The 17720-nt window shown below is 41.2% G+C and overlaps 1 protein-coding gene across 13 annotated transcripts in view; it reads right to left on the bottom strand.

Moving 5' to 3' along the window:
* Nucleotides 1-17720, bottom strand: part of PIAS2 (protein inhibitor of activated STAT 2) — a 132396-nt gene that overhangs the window by 73501 nt on the left and 41175 nt on the right. For all 13 annotated transcript variants that reach the window (XR_007721293.1, XM_050767950.1, XM_050767960.1 and 10 more), the window contains one exon: nucleotides 6141-6225. Coding sequence is in view for 12 of the 13 variants with exons in the window: in XM_050767950.1 (XP_050623907.1) it covers nucleotides 6141-6225 (85 nt within the window). In the remaining variant the exon portion in view is untranslated. The remainder of the gene's footprint in view (nucleotides 1-6140; nucleotides 6226-17720) is intronic.

Raw genomic sequence — 17720 nt, 5'->3', positions numbered from 1 at the left:
GCAGTGGTTCTACCTACTTCTGCTTAGTGGCTCCACTAGGAACATGAGTAACTGTGGGTATCTAGTACAGTAATTTCCAGCAAAAAAGAAAGGCCAGAGATACAGATCAGAAAAGATGGGAAACATGATGTGAAGAAAGAGAAATGACAAGAGATGAGCCTAGAAAGATGGATGGAAGCATAAAGGGTTTTGAACAGCTCACTAAGGAGTTATACTTTATTCTGGCAAGGGAAATTAACAAAAACTGGAAAATACAATGTGCTAAATATCTTCACAAACATTATGAGTAATGACCAAGGCATTTTCTGACATTCATTTTCTGCCCATCATTGTTCTAGGAACTTTTACATATTGGTCCATCAGATATAAAAGAAGCATTTACTATATGCTAAGTACTGTAATGGGTTTTGAGATGATAAAAATGAGTAAAAGATGCTGCTTTCATTAAGAAGGTTGCAAATGCAAGCAGTGAAATAAATGCAATGATGCCTTAACAGAAAATAAGTACGTGGCAAAGTGAGAAACAAAGGAAACATTAAAGCAAATCTGGAAAGGCACCACAGGGGACGTATGACCTGAAGTGGCCCTTGAAACACGGCTCAAGAGGTTTGTCAGGCAGAGTACAGAGAAAGAAGACGGCAGAAGTGCAAAGATGTGAACACCACGGTTAACCTAGGAAACACATGGGAAAGCCTAGTCCGAGCACAGGTTGTTAGAAAAGAGTAACAGGAGATAAGATGATTTAAAAAACAAAACAAAACAAAACAAAAAAGCAGAGCAAGATGTTGAAAACAACTGCCAGGCAATGGAGTGTGGATTTTATGAGGTACCATTAGAGTGTGTTTAAAGCATCAAAGAGAAAAAAACTGAAGGGGCTTTAGAAAGATCATACGTAGGAGCCTTCTAATAGAAAGATCTCATAATTAGGAAACCATTACAATTGAAGAGGCAAAAACAAAGGCTTGAAGCTGGGTGCAGTGGCTCACGCCTGTAATCCCAACATTTAGGAAGGCTGAGGTAGGTGGAGTACAGGACCAGCCTAGGCAACATAGCAAGACCCCGTCTAAACAAAAAATAGAAAAATTAGCCAGATGTGGTGGCATGTGCCTACAGTCCCAGGTAGTTGGGAGGCTAAGGTGGGAGGATCAATTGAGCCCAGACATAAAAGGCCGCAGTGAGCCTTGATTGTGGCACTGCACTTTCAGCCTGGGTGACACAGCAAGACCCTGGCTCAAAAAATAATAGTAATTTCAAATGGGGGTCCGAAAACTATTAAACATAAATATCACTGAGTGATATTTACACATAAAAGATGGTAAGACTTGGCCAGGCACGGTGGCTCATGCCTGTAATTCCAGCACTTTGGGAGGCCGAGGCGGGCGGATCACAGGGTCAGGAGATCGAGATCATCCTGGCTAACACGGTGAAACCTCGTCTCTACTAAAGATACAAAAAATTAGCCGGGCATGGTGGTGGGCGCCTGTAGTCCCAGCTACTCGGGAGGCTAAGGCAGGAGAATGGCGAGAACCTGGGAGGCGGAGCTTGCAGTGAGCCGAGATCGCGCCACTGCACTCCAGCCTGGGCCACAGAGCAAGACTCCGTCTCAAAAACAAACAAACAAACAAAAAAAATGGTAAGACTTGATGAATGACTAGATGTGAGAAGGCAGGATAAAGGAAGGGAAGATTCTAGGAGGGTATCCAGGTTTTGGAATGCTGCACCTGAAGAGATGGCCATGCTACTCAACAGGACAAGAAGAGGCAGAGCAAGTTACAGCATCAATCTTCCAAACCACCCAGAGAGGTGGTGATCATTATTCCAATTTTACATGCTGAGAAAGTGAGGTTTAGTCACCTGTTTAGGGGCATACAGACCTAAGTGGTTGGCTCAGAATTCACTCTCTACTTAGTATTACTCTAAAGACCATACTAGCTCCCTCAAAGGCAGAGTTGCCTTGCTGAGTTTTAAAGATTCAGAAGGACATAAAAGAATCAATGAAGGGCTAGGCGCGGTGAGGCCGGTGGATCACGAGGTAAGGAGATCGAGAACATCCTGGCTAACACGGTGAAACCCTGTCTCTACTAAAAATATAAAAAATTAGCCAGGCGTGGTGGCAGGTGCCTGTAGTCCCAGCTATGCGGCAGGAGAATGGCGTGAGCCTGGGAGGCGGAGCTTGCAGTGAGCCGAGATCGCGACACCGCACTCCAGCCTGGGCCACAGCGCGAGACTCCGTCTCAAAAAAAAAAAAAAATTAGTGAAGTGCAGCAAACTGAGAGGATGTTGTAAATGAAGAGTGGCCTATCACAAAGAGGCCTCTGTCCAGGCAGATTCAAATGCCATTAATGAAATGAGTAATGCAGAAGGAAATACACTAAGCAAAAATCTCCATGAGGCCAGTTTGTTTTTCAACTTTGCGTCTTTGGTGCCTGGAATATTGTCTGGTCCATGGCGGACAATTAATAAATGTGTGCTGAATGAATGAATAAAAGAACAAAAGACAAGCAGGTTTGATGGAAGGCTAGTTCAATTTTAGATGTGTTGTGCTTGATGTCCTTGTAGGTCAAAGGAGAGGCACTGAAAAAGGTGTCTGGAGGGAGGTGTTGGTAATTTTGCAGCCACCAATATAAAAATAATAAAGCACATTAATGAATATTATCATAGAGTAGCAAGAAGAGAATCCCAGATTGATTCCTGAAAATGGGTACAAGAAGCCATTGTGAGGAACTGAGAGAGCATGGTTAAAAATATACTAGCACCAAATGGAAGGAGCAGCGCTAAAGCCAAGAAGAGAACTGAATCCAATGTTCAATCTTCACAAGATGTAACAGAAAGAAAAAACCTGGAGAAGAACGTATTCAAGCCTCTAGTCTAGATCTTACTACCACTACAGGCAAAGGGGAAGGAGCTAGAAACACAGCTGTGGTTTTCAAGTTGGCTGCCTACCGGAAACCTGGGAAACTTTAAAACCCCTGATGTTTGGGTTCAATCTTGAGATTCTAATTTAACTGATGTGGGATAAAACCTGACTATGTGAATTTCCTAAATCTCCCCAGCTGATGCTAATATGCAGCAAAGTTTGAGAAACATGCGGAGAGAAGTAGTTAAATGACACAAGAAGCAATCATCCGAATCCAGAATGTACAATATGCTAGAGACAAATAAATCACTTTTTCTGGAAAGTAGTGTTATAAAATAAAGTCTAATGAGAGAAACCAGGGCTCCTTGGAGAACTGATCAATTCCACAGTTGCGGCAGAGAAAATACAAGATAAGCCTGGAGCATTTTTGGTGCAAGAAATTAAAGAGTGCTCAAAGTGGGTTTCAGGGAGAAAGGTATGCCAACAGGGCATAGGAGCCAACTTGAAAGAACTTCTAATAGACAAAGATAGAACAATTTGAGCAATATAAATTATTGTAACATTGGAATATAACCCATAGAGCACCCATGAGTCCACACTGTTATAAATGAATAAATGGGCTAGGAATGGTGGCTCACATCTGTAAACCCACACCTGTAAACCCAATAGTTGGGGAGACAGAGGAGGGAAGCTCACTTGAGCACAGGTGTCTGAGACTAGCCTGTGCAATACAGTGAGACCTCATCCCTACAAAAAACATAAAAATTAGCCAAGTGTGGTGTTGTGTACCTGTTGCCTGATATGGTACCCTGAGAAGGGCACATAACTTGAGGTATTCTTGCCAAAAATGCACAACCTCCATCTAATCGTGATAAAATATCAGTCATATCCCCAAATGAGAAAGAATCTACAAAACACCTGACCAGTTGTGAAAGACAAAACAAAACAAAACTAAGAAACTGTAACAGATTGAAGTAGAGTAGGATGACTCAACAATTAAACGTGATTTGGTATTGTATCTAGGAACAGAAGATGTTCATTGGCCAAAAAACTGGTGAAATCTGAATAAAGTCTGTAGTTAATAGTACTGTACCAATGTTGATTTCTTGGTTTTGATCATTGTACTATGGTGATATAAGATTTAATATTAAGGGAAACTGGGATAAAGAATATATGTCCTATTTATGTAATTTTTATCTAAATAAAAATTACTACAAAATGTAAAGTTTTTATGCTGGGCATGGTGGCTCACGCCTGTAATCCCAGCACTTTGGGAGGCCGAGACAGGTGGATCACTTGGGACCAGGAGTTCAAGACCACCCTGACCAACATGGCGAAACCCCACCTCTACTAAAAACACAAAACTTAGCCAGGTATGGTGGCGCCTGCCTGTAGTCACAGCTACTCAAGAGGCTGAGACAGGAGAATCGCTTGAACCCAGGAGGCGGAGGCTGCAATGAGCCGAGATCACGCTACTACACTCACTCCAGCCTGGATGACAGGGCGAGACTCTGTCTCAAAAAAAAAAATTATGTAATTAAGCACAGAATTTCCCAAACTTACTTAACTGAAACAATCTTATTTTTGAAAAACTCTTATTATCATCTCAAAGAGTGTTCTAATGAATAGTTGAAAAGGAAGTAAACAACTCTACTCAATTTCTTGTTCTGCTTTTAACATTACAGTCCTAAAAAATCATTAACCTCCAGAAGCCTTAGTTTCATTATGCTGAATCTTTTAAGAAAGCAACTTTAAAGAGTCATATAAAATTTTGTTAACACTAAAGGTGTGTGTGTGTGTGTGTGTGTGTGTGTATGTGTGTGTATATATATATACACACACATATATACATTTTTTTTGAGACAGAGTTTCGCTCTTGTTGCCTAGGCTGGAGTGCAGTGGCGCGATCTCGGCTCATTGCAACCTCTGCCTCCTAGGTTAATGTGATTTTCCTACCTCAGCTTCCTGAGTAGCAGGGATTACAGGCGCCCACCACCACGCCCGGCTAATTTGTTGTATTTTTAGTAGAGACGGGTTTCGTCATGTTGGCCAGGCTGGTCTTGAACTCCTGAACTCAGATAATCCACCCACCTCAGCTTCCCAAAGTGCTGGGATTACAAGCATGAGCCACCGTGCCCGGCCTTTTAAAAAATATTTTTAATTGGAAAATTAAATGCTACAGATTTCCTTTTCTTTCTTCTTAAATCTGTTAGTTCATCTGCTCTTTACAAATGGGTCTACCAATACTTTTCATATATCTAGTAATTTTTTGGTCAGGATGACTATACAGCTCACTTTATCCATAACTGCCTCAGTTTATGTTCTTATCTCAGAATAATTATTAGTAATGTTTACTTTCACTCTCAAAAATGCCCCAGTTTGGAATGATAAAGCTTATGGTCACCCTGTCTTTGGGCTATTATAAATTCTTTTTATATTGTTTTTCCTAATTTTTTTTTTTTTCAGTCGGGGTCTCACTTTGTTGCCCAGTCTGGAGTGCTGTAGCACGATCACAACAGCTCACTGCAGCCTCGACCTCCCAGGCTCAAGTGATTCTCCCACCTCAGCTTCCTGAATAGGTGATGCTAATTTCTGTATTTCTTGTAGAGACAGGGTTTCACCATGTTGCCCAAGCTAGTCTGAACTCCTGGGCTCAAGTGATACTGCCACCTCCCAAAGTGCTAGGATTACAGGCGTGAGCCACCATGTCCAGCCTGGGAATAAATTTTTCATTTAAAAAATTATTGTCAAATAGAACAAAAAGCAATCTAAAAGACATTGAGGTTTTATTCAAAGGTTAAAAATTTTTTCTAATACACAGTATTTACTTAATATTTGGCTGACTTTAGTCAAAGTATACTACCCTTTCATAAAAGAAACAGGTCAACTGTTATGGATTGAATTGTGTATCCCCAAACATATGTTGAAGTCTTAACCCCCAATGTGACTGTATTTGGAGACAAGGCCTTTAAGGAGGAAATTAAGGTTAAATAAAGCCACAGGGTAGGTCCCTAATCCAATATGAATGTGTCCTTACAAGAAAAGAAAGACATCAGGGATGCACTAGTACAGAGAAAAGGCCATCTGAGATGTGCAAGCCAAGGAGAAAGGCTTCAGGAGAAATCAAACCTGCCAAAACCTTGATCTTGGACAGAAGCCTCCAAGATTTTGAGAAATAAGTCTGTTGCTTACGCTGTTCTCAGTCTGTGAAATTTTGTTATGGCAGCCCTACAGGTGAATAAACCAATATTCATGAGAAATACATTCCAAATATTCCTCTTACCTGGATATGCATATCTCTCTAACTTGTTGAGGCGTCAAAGCAAAAATAAAAAACTTCTCTTGAAATCGCTGAATACTGCTTTGAACTGGGAAGAAAAAAAAAGAAAGATAATATTTCAATAACAAATCCAACACTACAACCACCTGCAATAACCAGGCATTTTTTTTATGAAGTACCTGCCTAATTCTGAAACGTTATGGTTAAAATACTCCAAAATCAAAAAGTACTAAACTGCATTCATCTTGGAATCATGAGTAAAGTCACTACAAAGGGATTTCTTTAACGTTAAGTATGTAACCTCATTCTTTACTCTAAAATACTAATGCAGGCTGGGCGCAGTGGCTTATGCCTGTAATCCCAGCACTTTGGAAAGCCGAGGTGGGTGGATCACCTGAGGTCAGGAGTTCAAGACCAGCCTGACCAACGTGGAGAAACCCCGTCTCTACTAAAATTATAAAATTAGCTGGACCTGGTGGTGTGTGCCTGTAATCCCAGCTACATGGGAGGCTGAGGCAGGAGAATCGCTTGAACCCAGGAGGCGGAGGTTGCAGTGAGCCAAGATTGCACCATTGCACTCCAGTCTAGGCAACAAGAGTGAAACTCCATCTCAAAAAAAAAAAAACCAAAAAAAAAACTAATGTACAGTAAAAATGTAACAAAACCCTTCAATATTACATTTCATTCTTAACTATAATATTATCTAATTAAAGGAAGTCAAAATGCTCCCCAGGAGAACTCTATCCAAGAATTAAATGCTTTTTATTTTTCTTTGTTGTATTTTGCTTTTGGTGCCCTATATTTATTACACAAAACACTCATATGAGAAAATTTTGAATGTCAAAACTTTTAAGTTTTGAAGTTAAGATACATAATAATTTGCATATGAAAGTCTGCCCAGTTAAAAAATATTACTTAATAAAGTCATCCTTATGTATATTATTACCTGAAATATATTTATGACTTCACAAAAGCCTGTAATAGGTTAATAATGAATTATTCAATAATGTTCTAGTGTCCATTAAAACAAACATAAAAGTTAATACATATATAGAGGCCTCAAGTCTTCTGCTTCCTAACAATTGCAACATCACCCACATAAAGGCAAAATGGGGACAGGCACAGTGGCTCACGCCTGTAATCCCAGCACTTTGGGAGGCCAAGGCACACGGATCACCTGAGGTCAAGTGTTCAAGGCCAGTCTGGCTAACACGGTGAAACCCCATCTCTACTAAAAACACAAAAATTAGCCAGGCATGGTGGCATGTGCCTGTAATCCCAGCTACTCCAGAGGCTGAGGCAGGAGAATCACTTCAACCTGGGAGGCAGAGGTTGCAGTGAGCTGAGATCGCACCATTGCACTCTAGCCTGGGTGATGAGGGAGACCCTGTCTTCAAAAAAAAAAAAAAAAGGTAAAATGGTCCTTGTGTATAATACTGTCTAGTTTTCCTGCTATATGAATATAAAAAAGATGCCAATTGAATATCCAATGTCAGAGAGGTTCAACCACAAGTCACATCAAGTCAGAAAAATATTAATTCCCTAGCTAAGATATTCTTTTCTTTAAGCACAGGCAGTTTATTATATCAATTATTCTCCTAGAAATCATGTCACAAAATGGTTCATATTTTTTCAGAACACTTTAAAAAGGAGGGAAGAGGGAGATGCCGTTTATGATGAAGGCCAAAAAGTAAAATAAAACTCTGGATTATAAACATAATTATGGAGCATCAAACACAGAAACATAAGTAAGCCTCTTCATTTCTCCAGTTTCTATTTACTCCTCAACCCTTTTTTTCTTGTTCGGACTCCACTTTTCATTCTCTATCTGTGGCTAAGGTCACCAATGACCTCTTAACTGTCAAATGTAACAACCTGTATTTTGAGATTACAAGTAAACTTGCTGCATTTTAATCTTAACTAATTAATGACATGAGCATCCAGTCTCTTGAGCCAGAAACCTCAAAAGGTCTAACATAAGTACAAATGGAGAATTAAAAGAAGAGAGTGTAAAATGAGGCATTAAAAAGTAAAACTACTTGCAGAAATAATGAGTCAATAATCCTACCTTTGATGGGAGGTGAAAAAAGGATTTACAAATCAAATTCCATGTAAAATAATACAAAGAACTACCTAGTCACATCATAATCAAACTATTGAAAACCAACAACTATAAAATCTTGAAAGCAACGAAAGAAAAAAGAAACAAGGGAACAATACAAACCAAGGCCACTTCTCATCAGAAGCAATATAGGCCAGAAGGTATCTTTAAAGTGGTGAAAGAACAAACTCAACTGAAAATTCAATACCCCTCAAAAGCAGAGTGGAAGAATAACTTTTCAGATAAACAGAAGATATAAGAATTTGTTGACAGCAGACATGCATTACAAGAAATGTAAAACAAAATTACCAGGATTATTTAAAAACATATAAATTCAAAACTGGATCTCTGGGAATGAAAATCTTATAGTAAATAAGTGTAAATGTAAAACAGTATGCTGTATTTTCTTCTTGTAATTTCCTTCAAAAGACTATTGAAAGCTAAAGTGATGGCATTGAAAGGCAGTATTTCTAACACAGGGAGGAAATACGAGAACAGCAAAAAGAATGGAGGGGGTAGATAAAGGAAATTATCTCCCCAACAACTGTATTTCCTGCTTTTTTCTGATAAACCTGATTACCTAAATCTCCCTAAAGACCAATCCACTCTTAGCGTGCCAAAAGCAGCAGGTATCTACACCTGTAAAGTTGGGCACAAGACCCTCTGTGAATTCACCAGGATAAATGCCAGTATTTGAGGTTCTGTCTGAATGACTGGAGTCAACCTATCCTTAAAAGTTTCCAAAAAACACGAACCTTAACATTTGGAATGAGAATGGTTCCATAGTCATGTTGTACATGCATGCTCGACATGTACTTTTATATCAAATTGTACTTACATGTTGCACATATGCAATATATACGTACAATTTATAGAACTGGCAGGTTAATGTTAGTAGTCTGTGTCATAGTAGACATATTCTTGGTGTGCCTTTTATTTTTCTGACATATCTTTGACTTTACCTATATCTGCTGTCGAATTTTCAATCCAGATTATAATCTCAAATAACTACCCTGTATCTACAGAAAAATGGATTTGTGTCATTGCTATATACTATAACTAGACTCCAGGAACTTATAGCAACAAAAAATAGCGCATATGCTAATACAAATCTAATGTGTATTAACATTGACAGTTTTTACATAAGTCAATTTTATGATAGAACAGCAGCCAAAAGCATACCAAACTTTCCATAAAGTAAATTTGCTAGCTGAATGGTCATTTTAACATAAATCATGAGAAAGAATGCAGGATGCAAAGTAAAGTATGCAGGTTTTGCAGTTTATTTTCTCCCCATTGTCTACAATTTGGGAATCAGAAAACCAATTCTGCAGAGATTCCATGAATGCCTTTAGGTTAAGAGCAAATGAAAGGAAAAAAGATCATGGCTCAAGGGCATGAATTAAATATGGCTTTATTCAAAACCTTTCCTTTTGCAACTACTCTTCATAATGTAGATTCTATTTTCCAAATATAACCACATTATCTCCCATGGTGTCCTCCTTTTTATGTAAACTTGACACTCTTGCAGTTGAGTAGTGGGGTCTTTATCACCCTCCTTTTGAATCTGAATGGCCTTTTGTAACAGCATCAACCAACAGTGTACAGTTTAAGTGATGCTATACAGCTCCAAGCCTGAACCATAAAAATACCACGCACATCTTCCTTGCTCTGTGGGGACACTCATTCTTGGAACCTAGCTCTCATGCTATAAAGTAGCCCAAATTAGACCACATGAAGAAGCCACATACGGGTATTCCAGCCAACAGCCAAGTTAAGTCCAAGTCATCAGGTGGCATAGCTGCCAAAGATGTCAGGGAAGATGCCTCCAAGTGATGTGAGCTTCTAGCCAAGTGCACCTCAAGCATATGTCTTCTCAGCTAAGACCCCACACATCTTGGGATAAGAAACAAGCCACCCACACACTGCCCTTCCAAATTACTGACCTAAGGAATCCATGAGCATGTCAGATACAGTAAGTTCCTCTTCAAAGGTTTAATTTCTGACTTCCTTATTCTTTGTTCTTGAGCTCTACTTCCTTGTCTCTTCTCCTAAGCTATCTGCTCTGTAAACAACTTCTCCTGCCAGTGCCAATCTGTAACTCACTTCTCTTCCTTATTTGGAAAGAGTCCTCTTTAATCCTGGCTACCCATTTTGTCAGCAACCCCTACTGCTGAAATAGCTCTCCCTGTTAAAAACTACCCTTCCTACCTTTGCTGCACCCTGACATGCCCAAACATGCGATGTACTGTAACAGACAGCCTCTCCCCGCCTAATTAGCCATATTCAATTTTAAATGGTAGCCAATAGGGTCAGTGTAGATTGTGCAGTCTGACTCTAGCCAATGGGGACAGGACACAGAACCAGGGATTAACCGTGTTAGGGATAAAAACCCCTTCCCTCCTTTGTTTGGTGTGCTCTTACAGCACGGCCAGAAGTGCAACCAGCACCCTTCTGCAGAAGTAAATTTGCTTTGCTGAGAAATGCTTCGTTTGGGTGCTTGTTTTCCTTGTCACTCCAAGCCCTTGTTTCTAACAACTTGGGGGCTCATCCGTGATTGCCTTTCTCATCCGGGAAGAGGTCCCTGACCATCTCTCATGAGGAGATGTATCCCACTGTCTCGCTGCGGTGTCCTCAGGGATGAGGGATCAGGACCTCCCCCAGCATGACAAATAAACCTGGACTCTCAGCAACGCAGGTGAAAAGGATCCTCACATACCATGGTGACCAGGTAACTCTGTGCACAAACCAAGGTAAGAAAAGTCACAGGGGCAACAAAGTATTTCCTTGGTAGTTGGTACATCTTGGAGGTTGAATGTGTGTGAATGAAATGTATAATTAAGCACAAAGCAAGTGTGGAGTCCGGATCTGCAGTTCCGTGGTCACCTCATACGGCTTATGGCAGATTCCTGTTGTGGGGCTTATACCAACACACTGATGCTAAGAGGGACTTAAATTCCCATGACGGAAGCAGCCAGAGAAGGCCAAAGCGAAAGGAGAGGAGTGCAAGACACCTCCAGTTGTAGGGGTGGGGGGATTAAGCCTCTAGAGAAAGGAAGGCAAGAAATCTCCAATATGAGGAGGAATTGAGCCTCAGCAAATCTCTAGAGAAGGGGAGGCAAGAAATCTCTAATATGAGGGATTGAGCCTCAGCAAGCCTCTAGAGAAGGGAAGGCAAGAAATCTCTAATAGGAGAGACAGCCTCAGTAAACCTCTAGAGAAGAGAAGGCAAGAAATCTCTAACACGAGGCATTGAGCCTCACACCAAACCTCCAGGATGGGAAACACCCCAAGTAAGACAAGAAATAAAAGAGATAAAGCTAGTGATGAAAATAACATTCCCTCTGGTAGTCCCTTAGGTCTCATGTTAAAATATTGGAGGGATAGTGAAAGGACTAAACATAAGAAAAAACAACAAATGATAAAATGTTGTTGTTTCATTTGGACCACAGAGCTCATCCTCAAACCCTCAGCTTTCTGGCCAAAGTTTCAGTCAAATGATTGGATTTGTCATGTTCTAATAGAGTATGTCAATGACAAGAGTCCCATCTCCCAGGAGGAAACAGATTATGCCCTGTGTTGGCAGCAGGGACCCATCCTTCTTTACCTCCTAAAAGCTATAGGAAGTAAGCCAGAAATCACTTCCTTTGAGGAAAGTAAGACCTCTACCTCAAAACAATCCACCAATGCAGGAGACCCACTAGACCACCTGCTTCCACCAAATCCCCCACCCCAAGCGGGTGCACAGGACCCCCTTCACTCAATTCCTCCTCCGTATAACCCTGAGTCAATGTCTGCCCCAATGCCCCATGCCCTACCTAACCACACATCTGAGTCTACGCCTCCTCCAGGAAGGCTCTAGTGTGAGGCAGAACAGTGTAAAAAGGATATTCAGAACTTCCCTTTCCCCTCTACCTCTAAGGAATCAGCCCCAACTCTTTTCCCCTTAAGGGAAGTGCCCCTTGAAGGAGAAGGAATCGGCTTCGTAAATGTTCCCTTAACTAGCTCAGAAGTTCGAAATTTAAAAAAGGAACTCAAGTCATTATTAGACGACCCATGTCGGGTAGCAGATCAAATTGATCAATTCTTACGGCCACAGCTGTATAGTTGGGAGGAGTTAATGACCATCCTGGGCATCCTCTTTTCAGGGGAAGAAAGAGGCACGATCCATAGGGCTGCTATGGTAGTCTGGGAACGTGAACATCCTCCTGGCCAAAACGTTCCTATGGCAGACCAAAAATTTCCAGCCCAAGACCCTCGATGGGACAATAACAATGCAGCTCACCAAGAGAATATGAAAGACCTCAGGGAAGTGGTAATAAAAGGAATTTGGGAATCAGTACCTAGGACCCAAAATATTTCCTGAGCATTCAATATACAACAAAGAAAGGATGAAGGACCTATGGAATTCCTAGAGAGGCTGAAAGAGCAAATGAGACAATATGCAGGCCTAGATTTAGAAGACCCTCTTGGGCAGGGAATACTCAGGTTACGTTTTGTTATAAACGGCCAGATATTGCTAAGAAATTACAAAAGATAGAGAATTGGAAAGACCGGACTATCGAAGAGCTTTTAAGAGAAGCTCAAAAAGTATATGTGAGAAGAGATGAAGAAAAGCAGAAACAAAAAGGAAAAATTATGTTACCCACCTTCCAACAGCGGTTCCAAAAGACAAGGCCCACCGATACTACTCTCTGTTACCTAGGGATCCCACCCTAAACAAGGCCTACAGGGAGCCAAAACTTACAAAGGGTTTAAGTCCTCACATGCTAAACCATATAAAGGACATAGAGAGTCGAGACCAGGTAACCTTGGAACAGGAAGGGAGGGAGGACAAAATACATGCTTCAAACGTGGAGGAGTAGTCATTTCAAGAGAGAATGTCCTGAATGGGAGAAGGAGAAAGCAGTCATTCCATTTAAGGCCTTTGAAGAAGAACAGGGAGTCAGGGGCTGTATTCTTTTTATCTTGAATCCTACCAAGAGCCCCTAATAAATTTAGAGGTGGGACCTAAACATGAAAAGTTTATAACCCTTTTAACAGATTTAGGAGCAGCTTGCCCCTGTTTGTTTCCCTTTATTTAATGTCCCTTGCTCCTCAGAAGAACTTTTTGTCTTGGGGGTCAAAGGAGAAAGGTTTAAAGCAAGAATCTTAGAAGACACAGAGGTCAAATATAAAAACTGATCAGTTCATGTTCCATTTCTGTTAATCCCTAAGGCAGGAACTAACCTATTAGGAAGAGATTTAATGCTAAAAGTAGGTATAGACCTATGTGTCAGTCCAAACAGATTTCTCACCTCATTAAATCTACTTACCACTGCAAATGAAAAATATATTCATCCTGATGTATGGGCGAGAGAAGGAAATCGAGGAAGACTTCAAGCCGCTCCAATACATATAAAGTTAAAATCCCCAGGGGAAATAGTAAGAAGAAAGCAATATCCCATTCCCCTAGAGGGCAGGATAGGCCTAAAACCTGTAGTTGAAGGTCTCATTCAAGATAAGCTCCTTGAACCCTGTACGTCTCCTTATAACACTTCAATATAGCCTGTAAAGAAATCAGACGGGTCATACTGACTAGTGCAAAGCCTCAGAGCTATTAACCAAATAGTCCAGACTACCCACCCTGTTGTTCCCAACCCTTAGACTACACTTAGCAGAATACCATATGACCATTAATGGTTTACAGAGATAGACTTAAAAGACACCTTCTGTGCATGCCCCTTGGCTGAGGACAGCAGGGACATATTTGCTTTCGAATGGGAAGATCCTCATTCTGGGCAAAAGCAATAATACCAATGGACAGTCTTGCCCCAAGGGTTTACAGATTCACCTAACCTCTTTGGTCAAGTCCTAGAACAGATTCGAGAACAAATTTGTACCCCAAAACACATATGCTTGCTCCAATACGTGGATGACCTGCTTATATCTGGTGAAGCTATAGAACAGGTGGCTGTCTTCTCCACACGCCTTCTTAACTATTTACAAGGGAAGGGGTTACGAGTTTCAAAAGGAAAGCTCCAATCTGTGGAACCCAAGGTTAAATATTTAGGACACTTAATAAGTAAAGGCAAGTCAAAGATAAGGCCCGAACGGGTCGAAGGAATCACATCCTTACCTTTGCCTAAAACCAAGCAAGAGCTCAGAAAATTTTGGGGATTAGTTGGGTATTGCTGACTATGGATTAATATGCCCTAAAGATGAAACCCTTATACGTGAACCTCACCCAGGAAAAGCCTGACCTTCTCCTATGGACTTCTGATGAAATCCACCAGGTTGAGGAGCTAAAACACCTACCATTACTGCCCCTGTCTTAGCCCTTCCTTTCCTAGAAAAACCATTTCACCTTTTCATTAACACAAACAACAAGGGGATAGCTTTAGGGGTGCTTACTCAAGAGCATGTGGGCCACTGACAACCTGTGGCCTTTCTATCAAAAGTTTTAGACCCAGTAACCTGTGGGTGGCCCAAATGTATTCAATTTATCACAGCTACCATCTTATTAACTAAAGAAAGCAGAAAGCTAACCTTTGGGGGAAACTTGGTAGTGACCACACCCCATCAGGTTAGGACAATCTTAAAAGGCAGGAAGATGGCTTACCGACTCAAGGATTTTAAAGTATGATGCTATCTTACTAGAAATAGATGACTTAATATTAACCACTGATAATTCACTTAACCCAGCAGGTTTCCTGACAGGGAACCCAAATCTAAAAGGACCTGAGCATAAATGTTTAGATTTAATTGATTATCACACAAAAGTCAAGGCCGATTTAAGAGAGACCCTTTTCAAAACAGGACATCTGTTCATAGATGGCCCCTCTAGGGTAACTGGGGGACAAAGGCATAACGGGTATGCGGTGGTTGATGGAGAAGTTCTTGCAGAAGTAGAGTCAGGAAGATTGCCCAATAACTGGTCGGATCAAACATGTGAATTGTTTGCATTAAATCAGGCTTTAAAACATTTACAAAACCAAGAAGGGACTATTTATACTGATTCTAAATATGTCTTCGGGGTAGCCCATACCTTTGGAAAAATTTGGACTCAACAAGGTCTCATTAATAGCAAAGACCAAGACCTTGCCCACAAAGAATTAATCACCCAGGCATTAGATAACCTTCAGTTGCCAGAAGAAATAGCTATTGTCCATGTTCCAGGACACCAGAAAAATCTTTCTTTTGAAAGCCAAGGGAATAACCTTCAGACCAAATAGCCAAACAAGCTGCGGTTTCCTCTGAAACGCCCGTTTTTCACCTCACTCCTTGCCTTTCTCCCCCTACCGCCATTCCCATTTTCTCCCCTGCTGAAAAGGAGAAATTAATAAAAATAGGAGCCAAGGAAAACTTAGAAGGGAAATGGGTGTTACCAGATCAAAGAGAAATGCTATCTAAATCTCTCATGAGGGAGGTTTTATCTCAGTTGCATCAGGGAACCCATTGGGGACCTTAAGCTATGTGTGATGCAGTTCTTGGAGTCTATGGATGTACAGGAATTTAGCAAAACAAGTTACAGATAATTGTCTAATATGCAAAAAAAACTAATAAGCAAACCCTAAGAAAACCCCTCGGAGGAAGAAACTCTGGTTTAGGGCCATTCCAAAGCATCCAAATAGATTACACCGAAATGCCCCCAATAGGTCGCCTAAAATATCTACTAGTAATACTGGATCACCTTACTCACTGGGTAGAAGCTATTCCCTTTTCAAGTGCAGCCACCAGTAATGTAGTTAAGGCATTAATCAAAAATATTATACCTAGGTTTGGATTACTAGAATATATTGATTCAGATAATAGAACCCATTTGACTGCACATGTCATTAACAAGCTAGCCCAGGTATTAGAAATAAGATGGGAATACCATACCCCCTGGCACTCACCTTCATTAGGAAAAGTAGAAAGAATAAACCAAACCCTAAAAACCCACCTAACCAAATTAACTTTAGAGACTCGACTATCATGGACCAAATGCCTTCCTATTGCCTTACCTAGGGTCCAAATTGCCCCTCAGAAAGATATTGGCTTATCTTCTTATGAAATGCGATATGGGTTGCCTTATTTACACTCCACTGCTGACACTCCTACGTTTGAAACTAAAGATCCATTTTTCAGGAGCTATATACTTGGTCTGTCTTCCACTTTCTCTTCCCTCAAAACTAAAGGCCTTTTGCAGAGATGCCACCCTTGGAGTTCCCAGGATGTCAGCGTCAGCCTGGGGATCACATTCTCATCAAAAGCTGGAAGAAAGAAAACACGAACCAGCTTGGGAAGGACCCTATCTAGTGCTTCTAACTACAGAAACCACTGTCTCCATGGCCAAAAGGGGATGGACACACCACATGCGAGTGAAAGGAGTGGCTTCCACAGCCAGAGAAAAATGAGCTGTCAGCCCAGGGCCCACCCCCACCAAATTAACTCTAAAAAGGGCTTAATATTATTTTCCCTTTTCTTTCCAACAGGAGGTTACCTTGTCATCTACGTGACTCAAACTAACCATCCCTTAACCCTTCAGTTCGACCCTTGTTCAGTCATCTCGTGGAGATGAACGAGCTCAAAGGCAGCTATCAAATGTAGATAAGTATCTATGTCCATACTGTAGTGAGTCAACAAAGTATAAGTATGGATCCTTAAAAAGTTCCTGTGGTGACTGGACAAATGTTTGGTGGACCATGCAACATGGAGGATGGACAGCCAGGCCCCTTCTTCAAATAAGTTGCAAGGACTGAAACAGAAACTCCAACTTATTCGTGGTCCCACCCCACCAAATTGTAAGTCACTGCAGTGTAACCCCTTATTGCTAATTATAGATAATCCCCAAACAGTGGCCCAAGAACCTTCCATATTCTAATGATATGGGTTAGGAGCAGATGTTACAGGACAGGACCCTGTAGGAATCTTCTCTCTGAGGCTGGCTAGACCATCAGTTAAAAACAATAAAGAAATCCAGACCCAGAGTCCAGGGAATGTATGGGATCTAACACTTTCCCCAAACATATCATGCCCAGCATTCTCCTCCCATCTCCAGAACCACCCAACTAAGGTAACGGCTGTGGAGGTAAAAGACTTAAGGCAGACTATAGCTCTAGAAACGGGATACAAAGACGCAAATACCTGGCTGACATGGATTAAATATTCCATCCGCACTCTAAACAAAAGAGATTGTTATGCTTGTGCGCACCGCAGGCCAGAGGCCCAGATTATCCCCTTTCCACTCTGCAGCCGACCAGGCATGAACTGTAAGGTAGCTCTCTTCCAATGCCCCACAGCCTGGGGTAATGAGTTATGCCGAGCTCTCTCTCGGCTATTCCCTAAATTCGGCACCCTATGGGTCAGCCCCTGAGGGCCATTCAGCTTCTGTCTCCCCATGTCAATTTTACCTCATGTCTCTCACAACAAAGAGAAAACTTAGCATTTCTTGGAGACCTAAAGAGATGCAGTGAGCTTAAGCCATTCCGAGAGCTGACCCATCAGTCTGCCCTGATCCA

The sequence above is a fragment of the Macaca thibetana genome, chromosome 18 (genome assembly GCF_024542745.1).
Source record: "Macaca thibetana thibetana isolate TM-01 chromosome 18, ASM2454274v1, whole genome shotgun sequence".
NCBI lineage: Eukaryota > Metazoa > Chordata > Mammalia > Primates > Cercopithecidae > Macaca > Macaca thibetana.
Note: the sequence above shows the minus strand (reverse complement) of the source record. Positions and strands in the feature narration are given on the sequence as shown.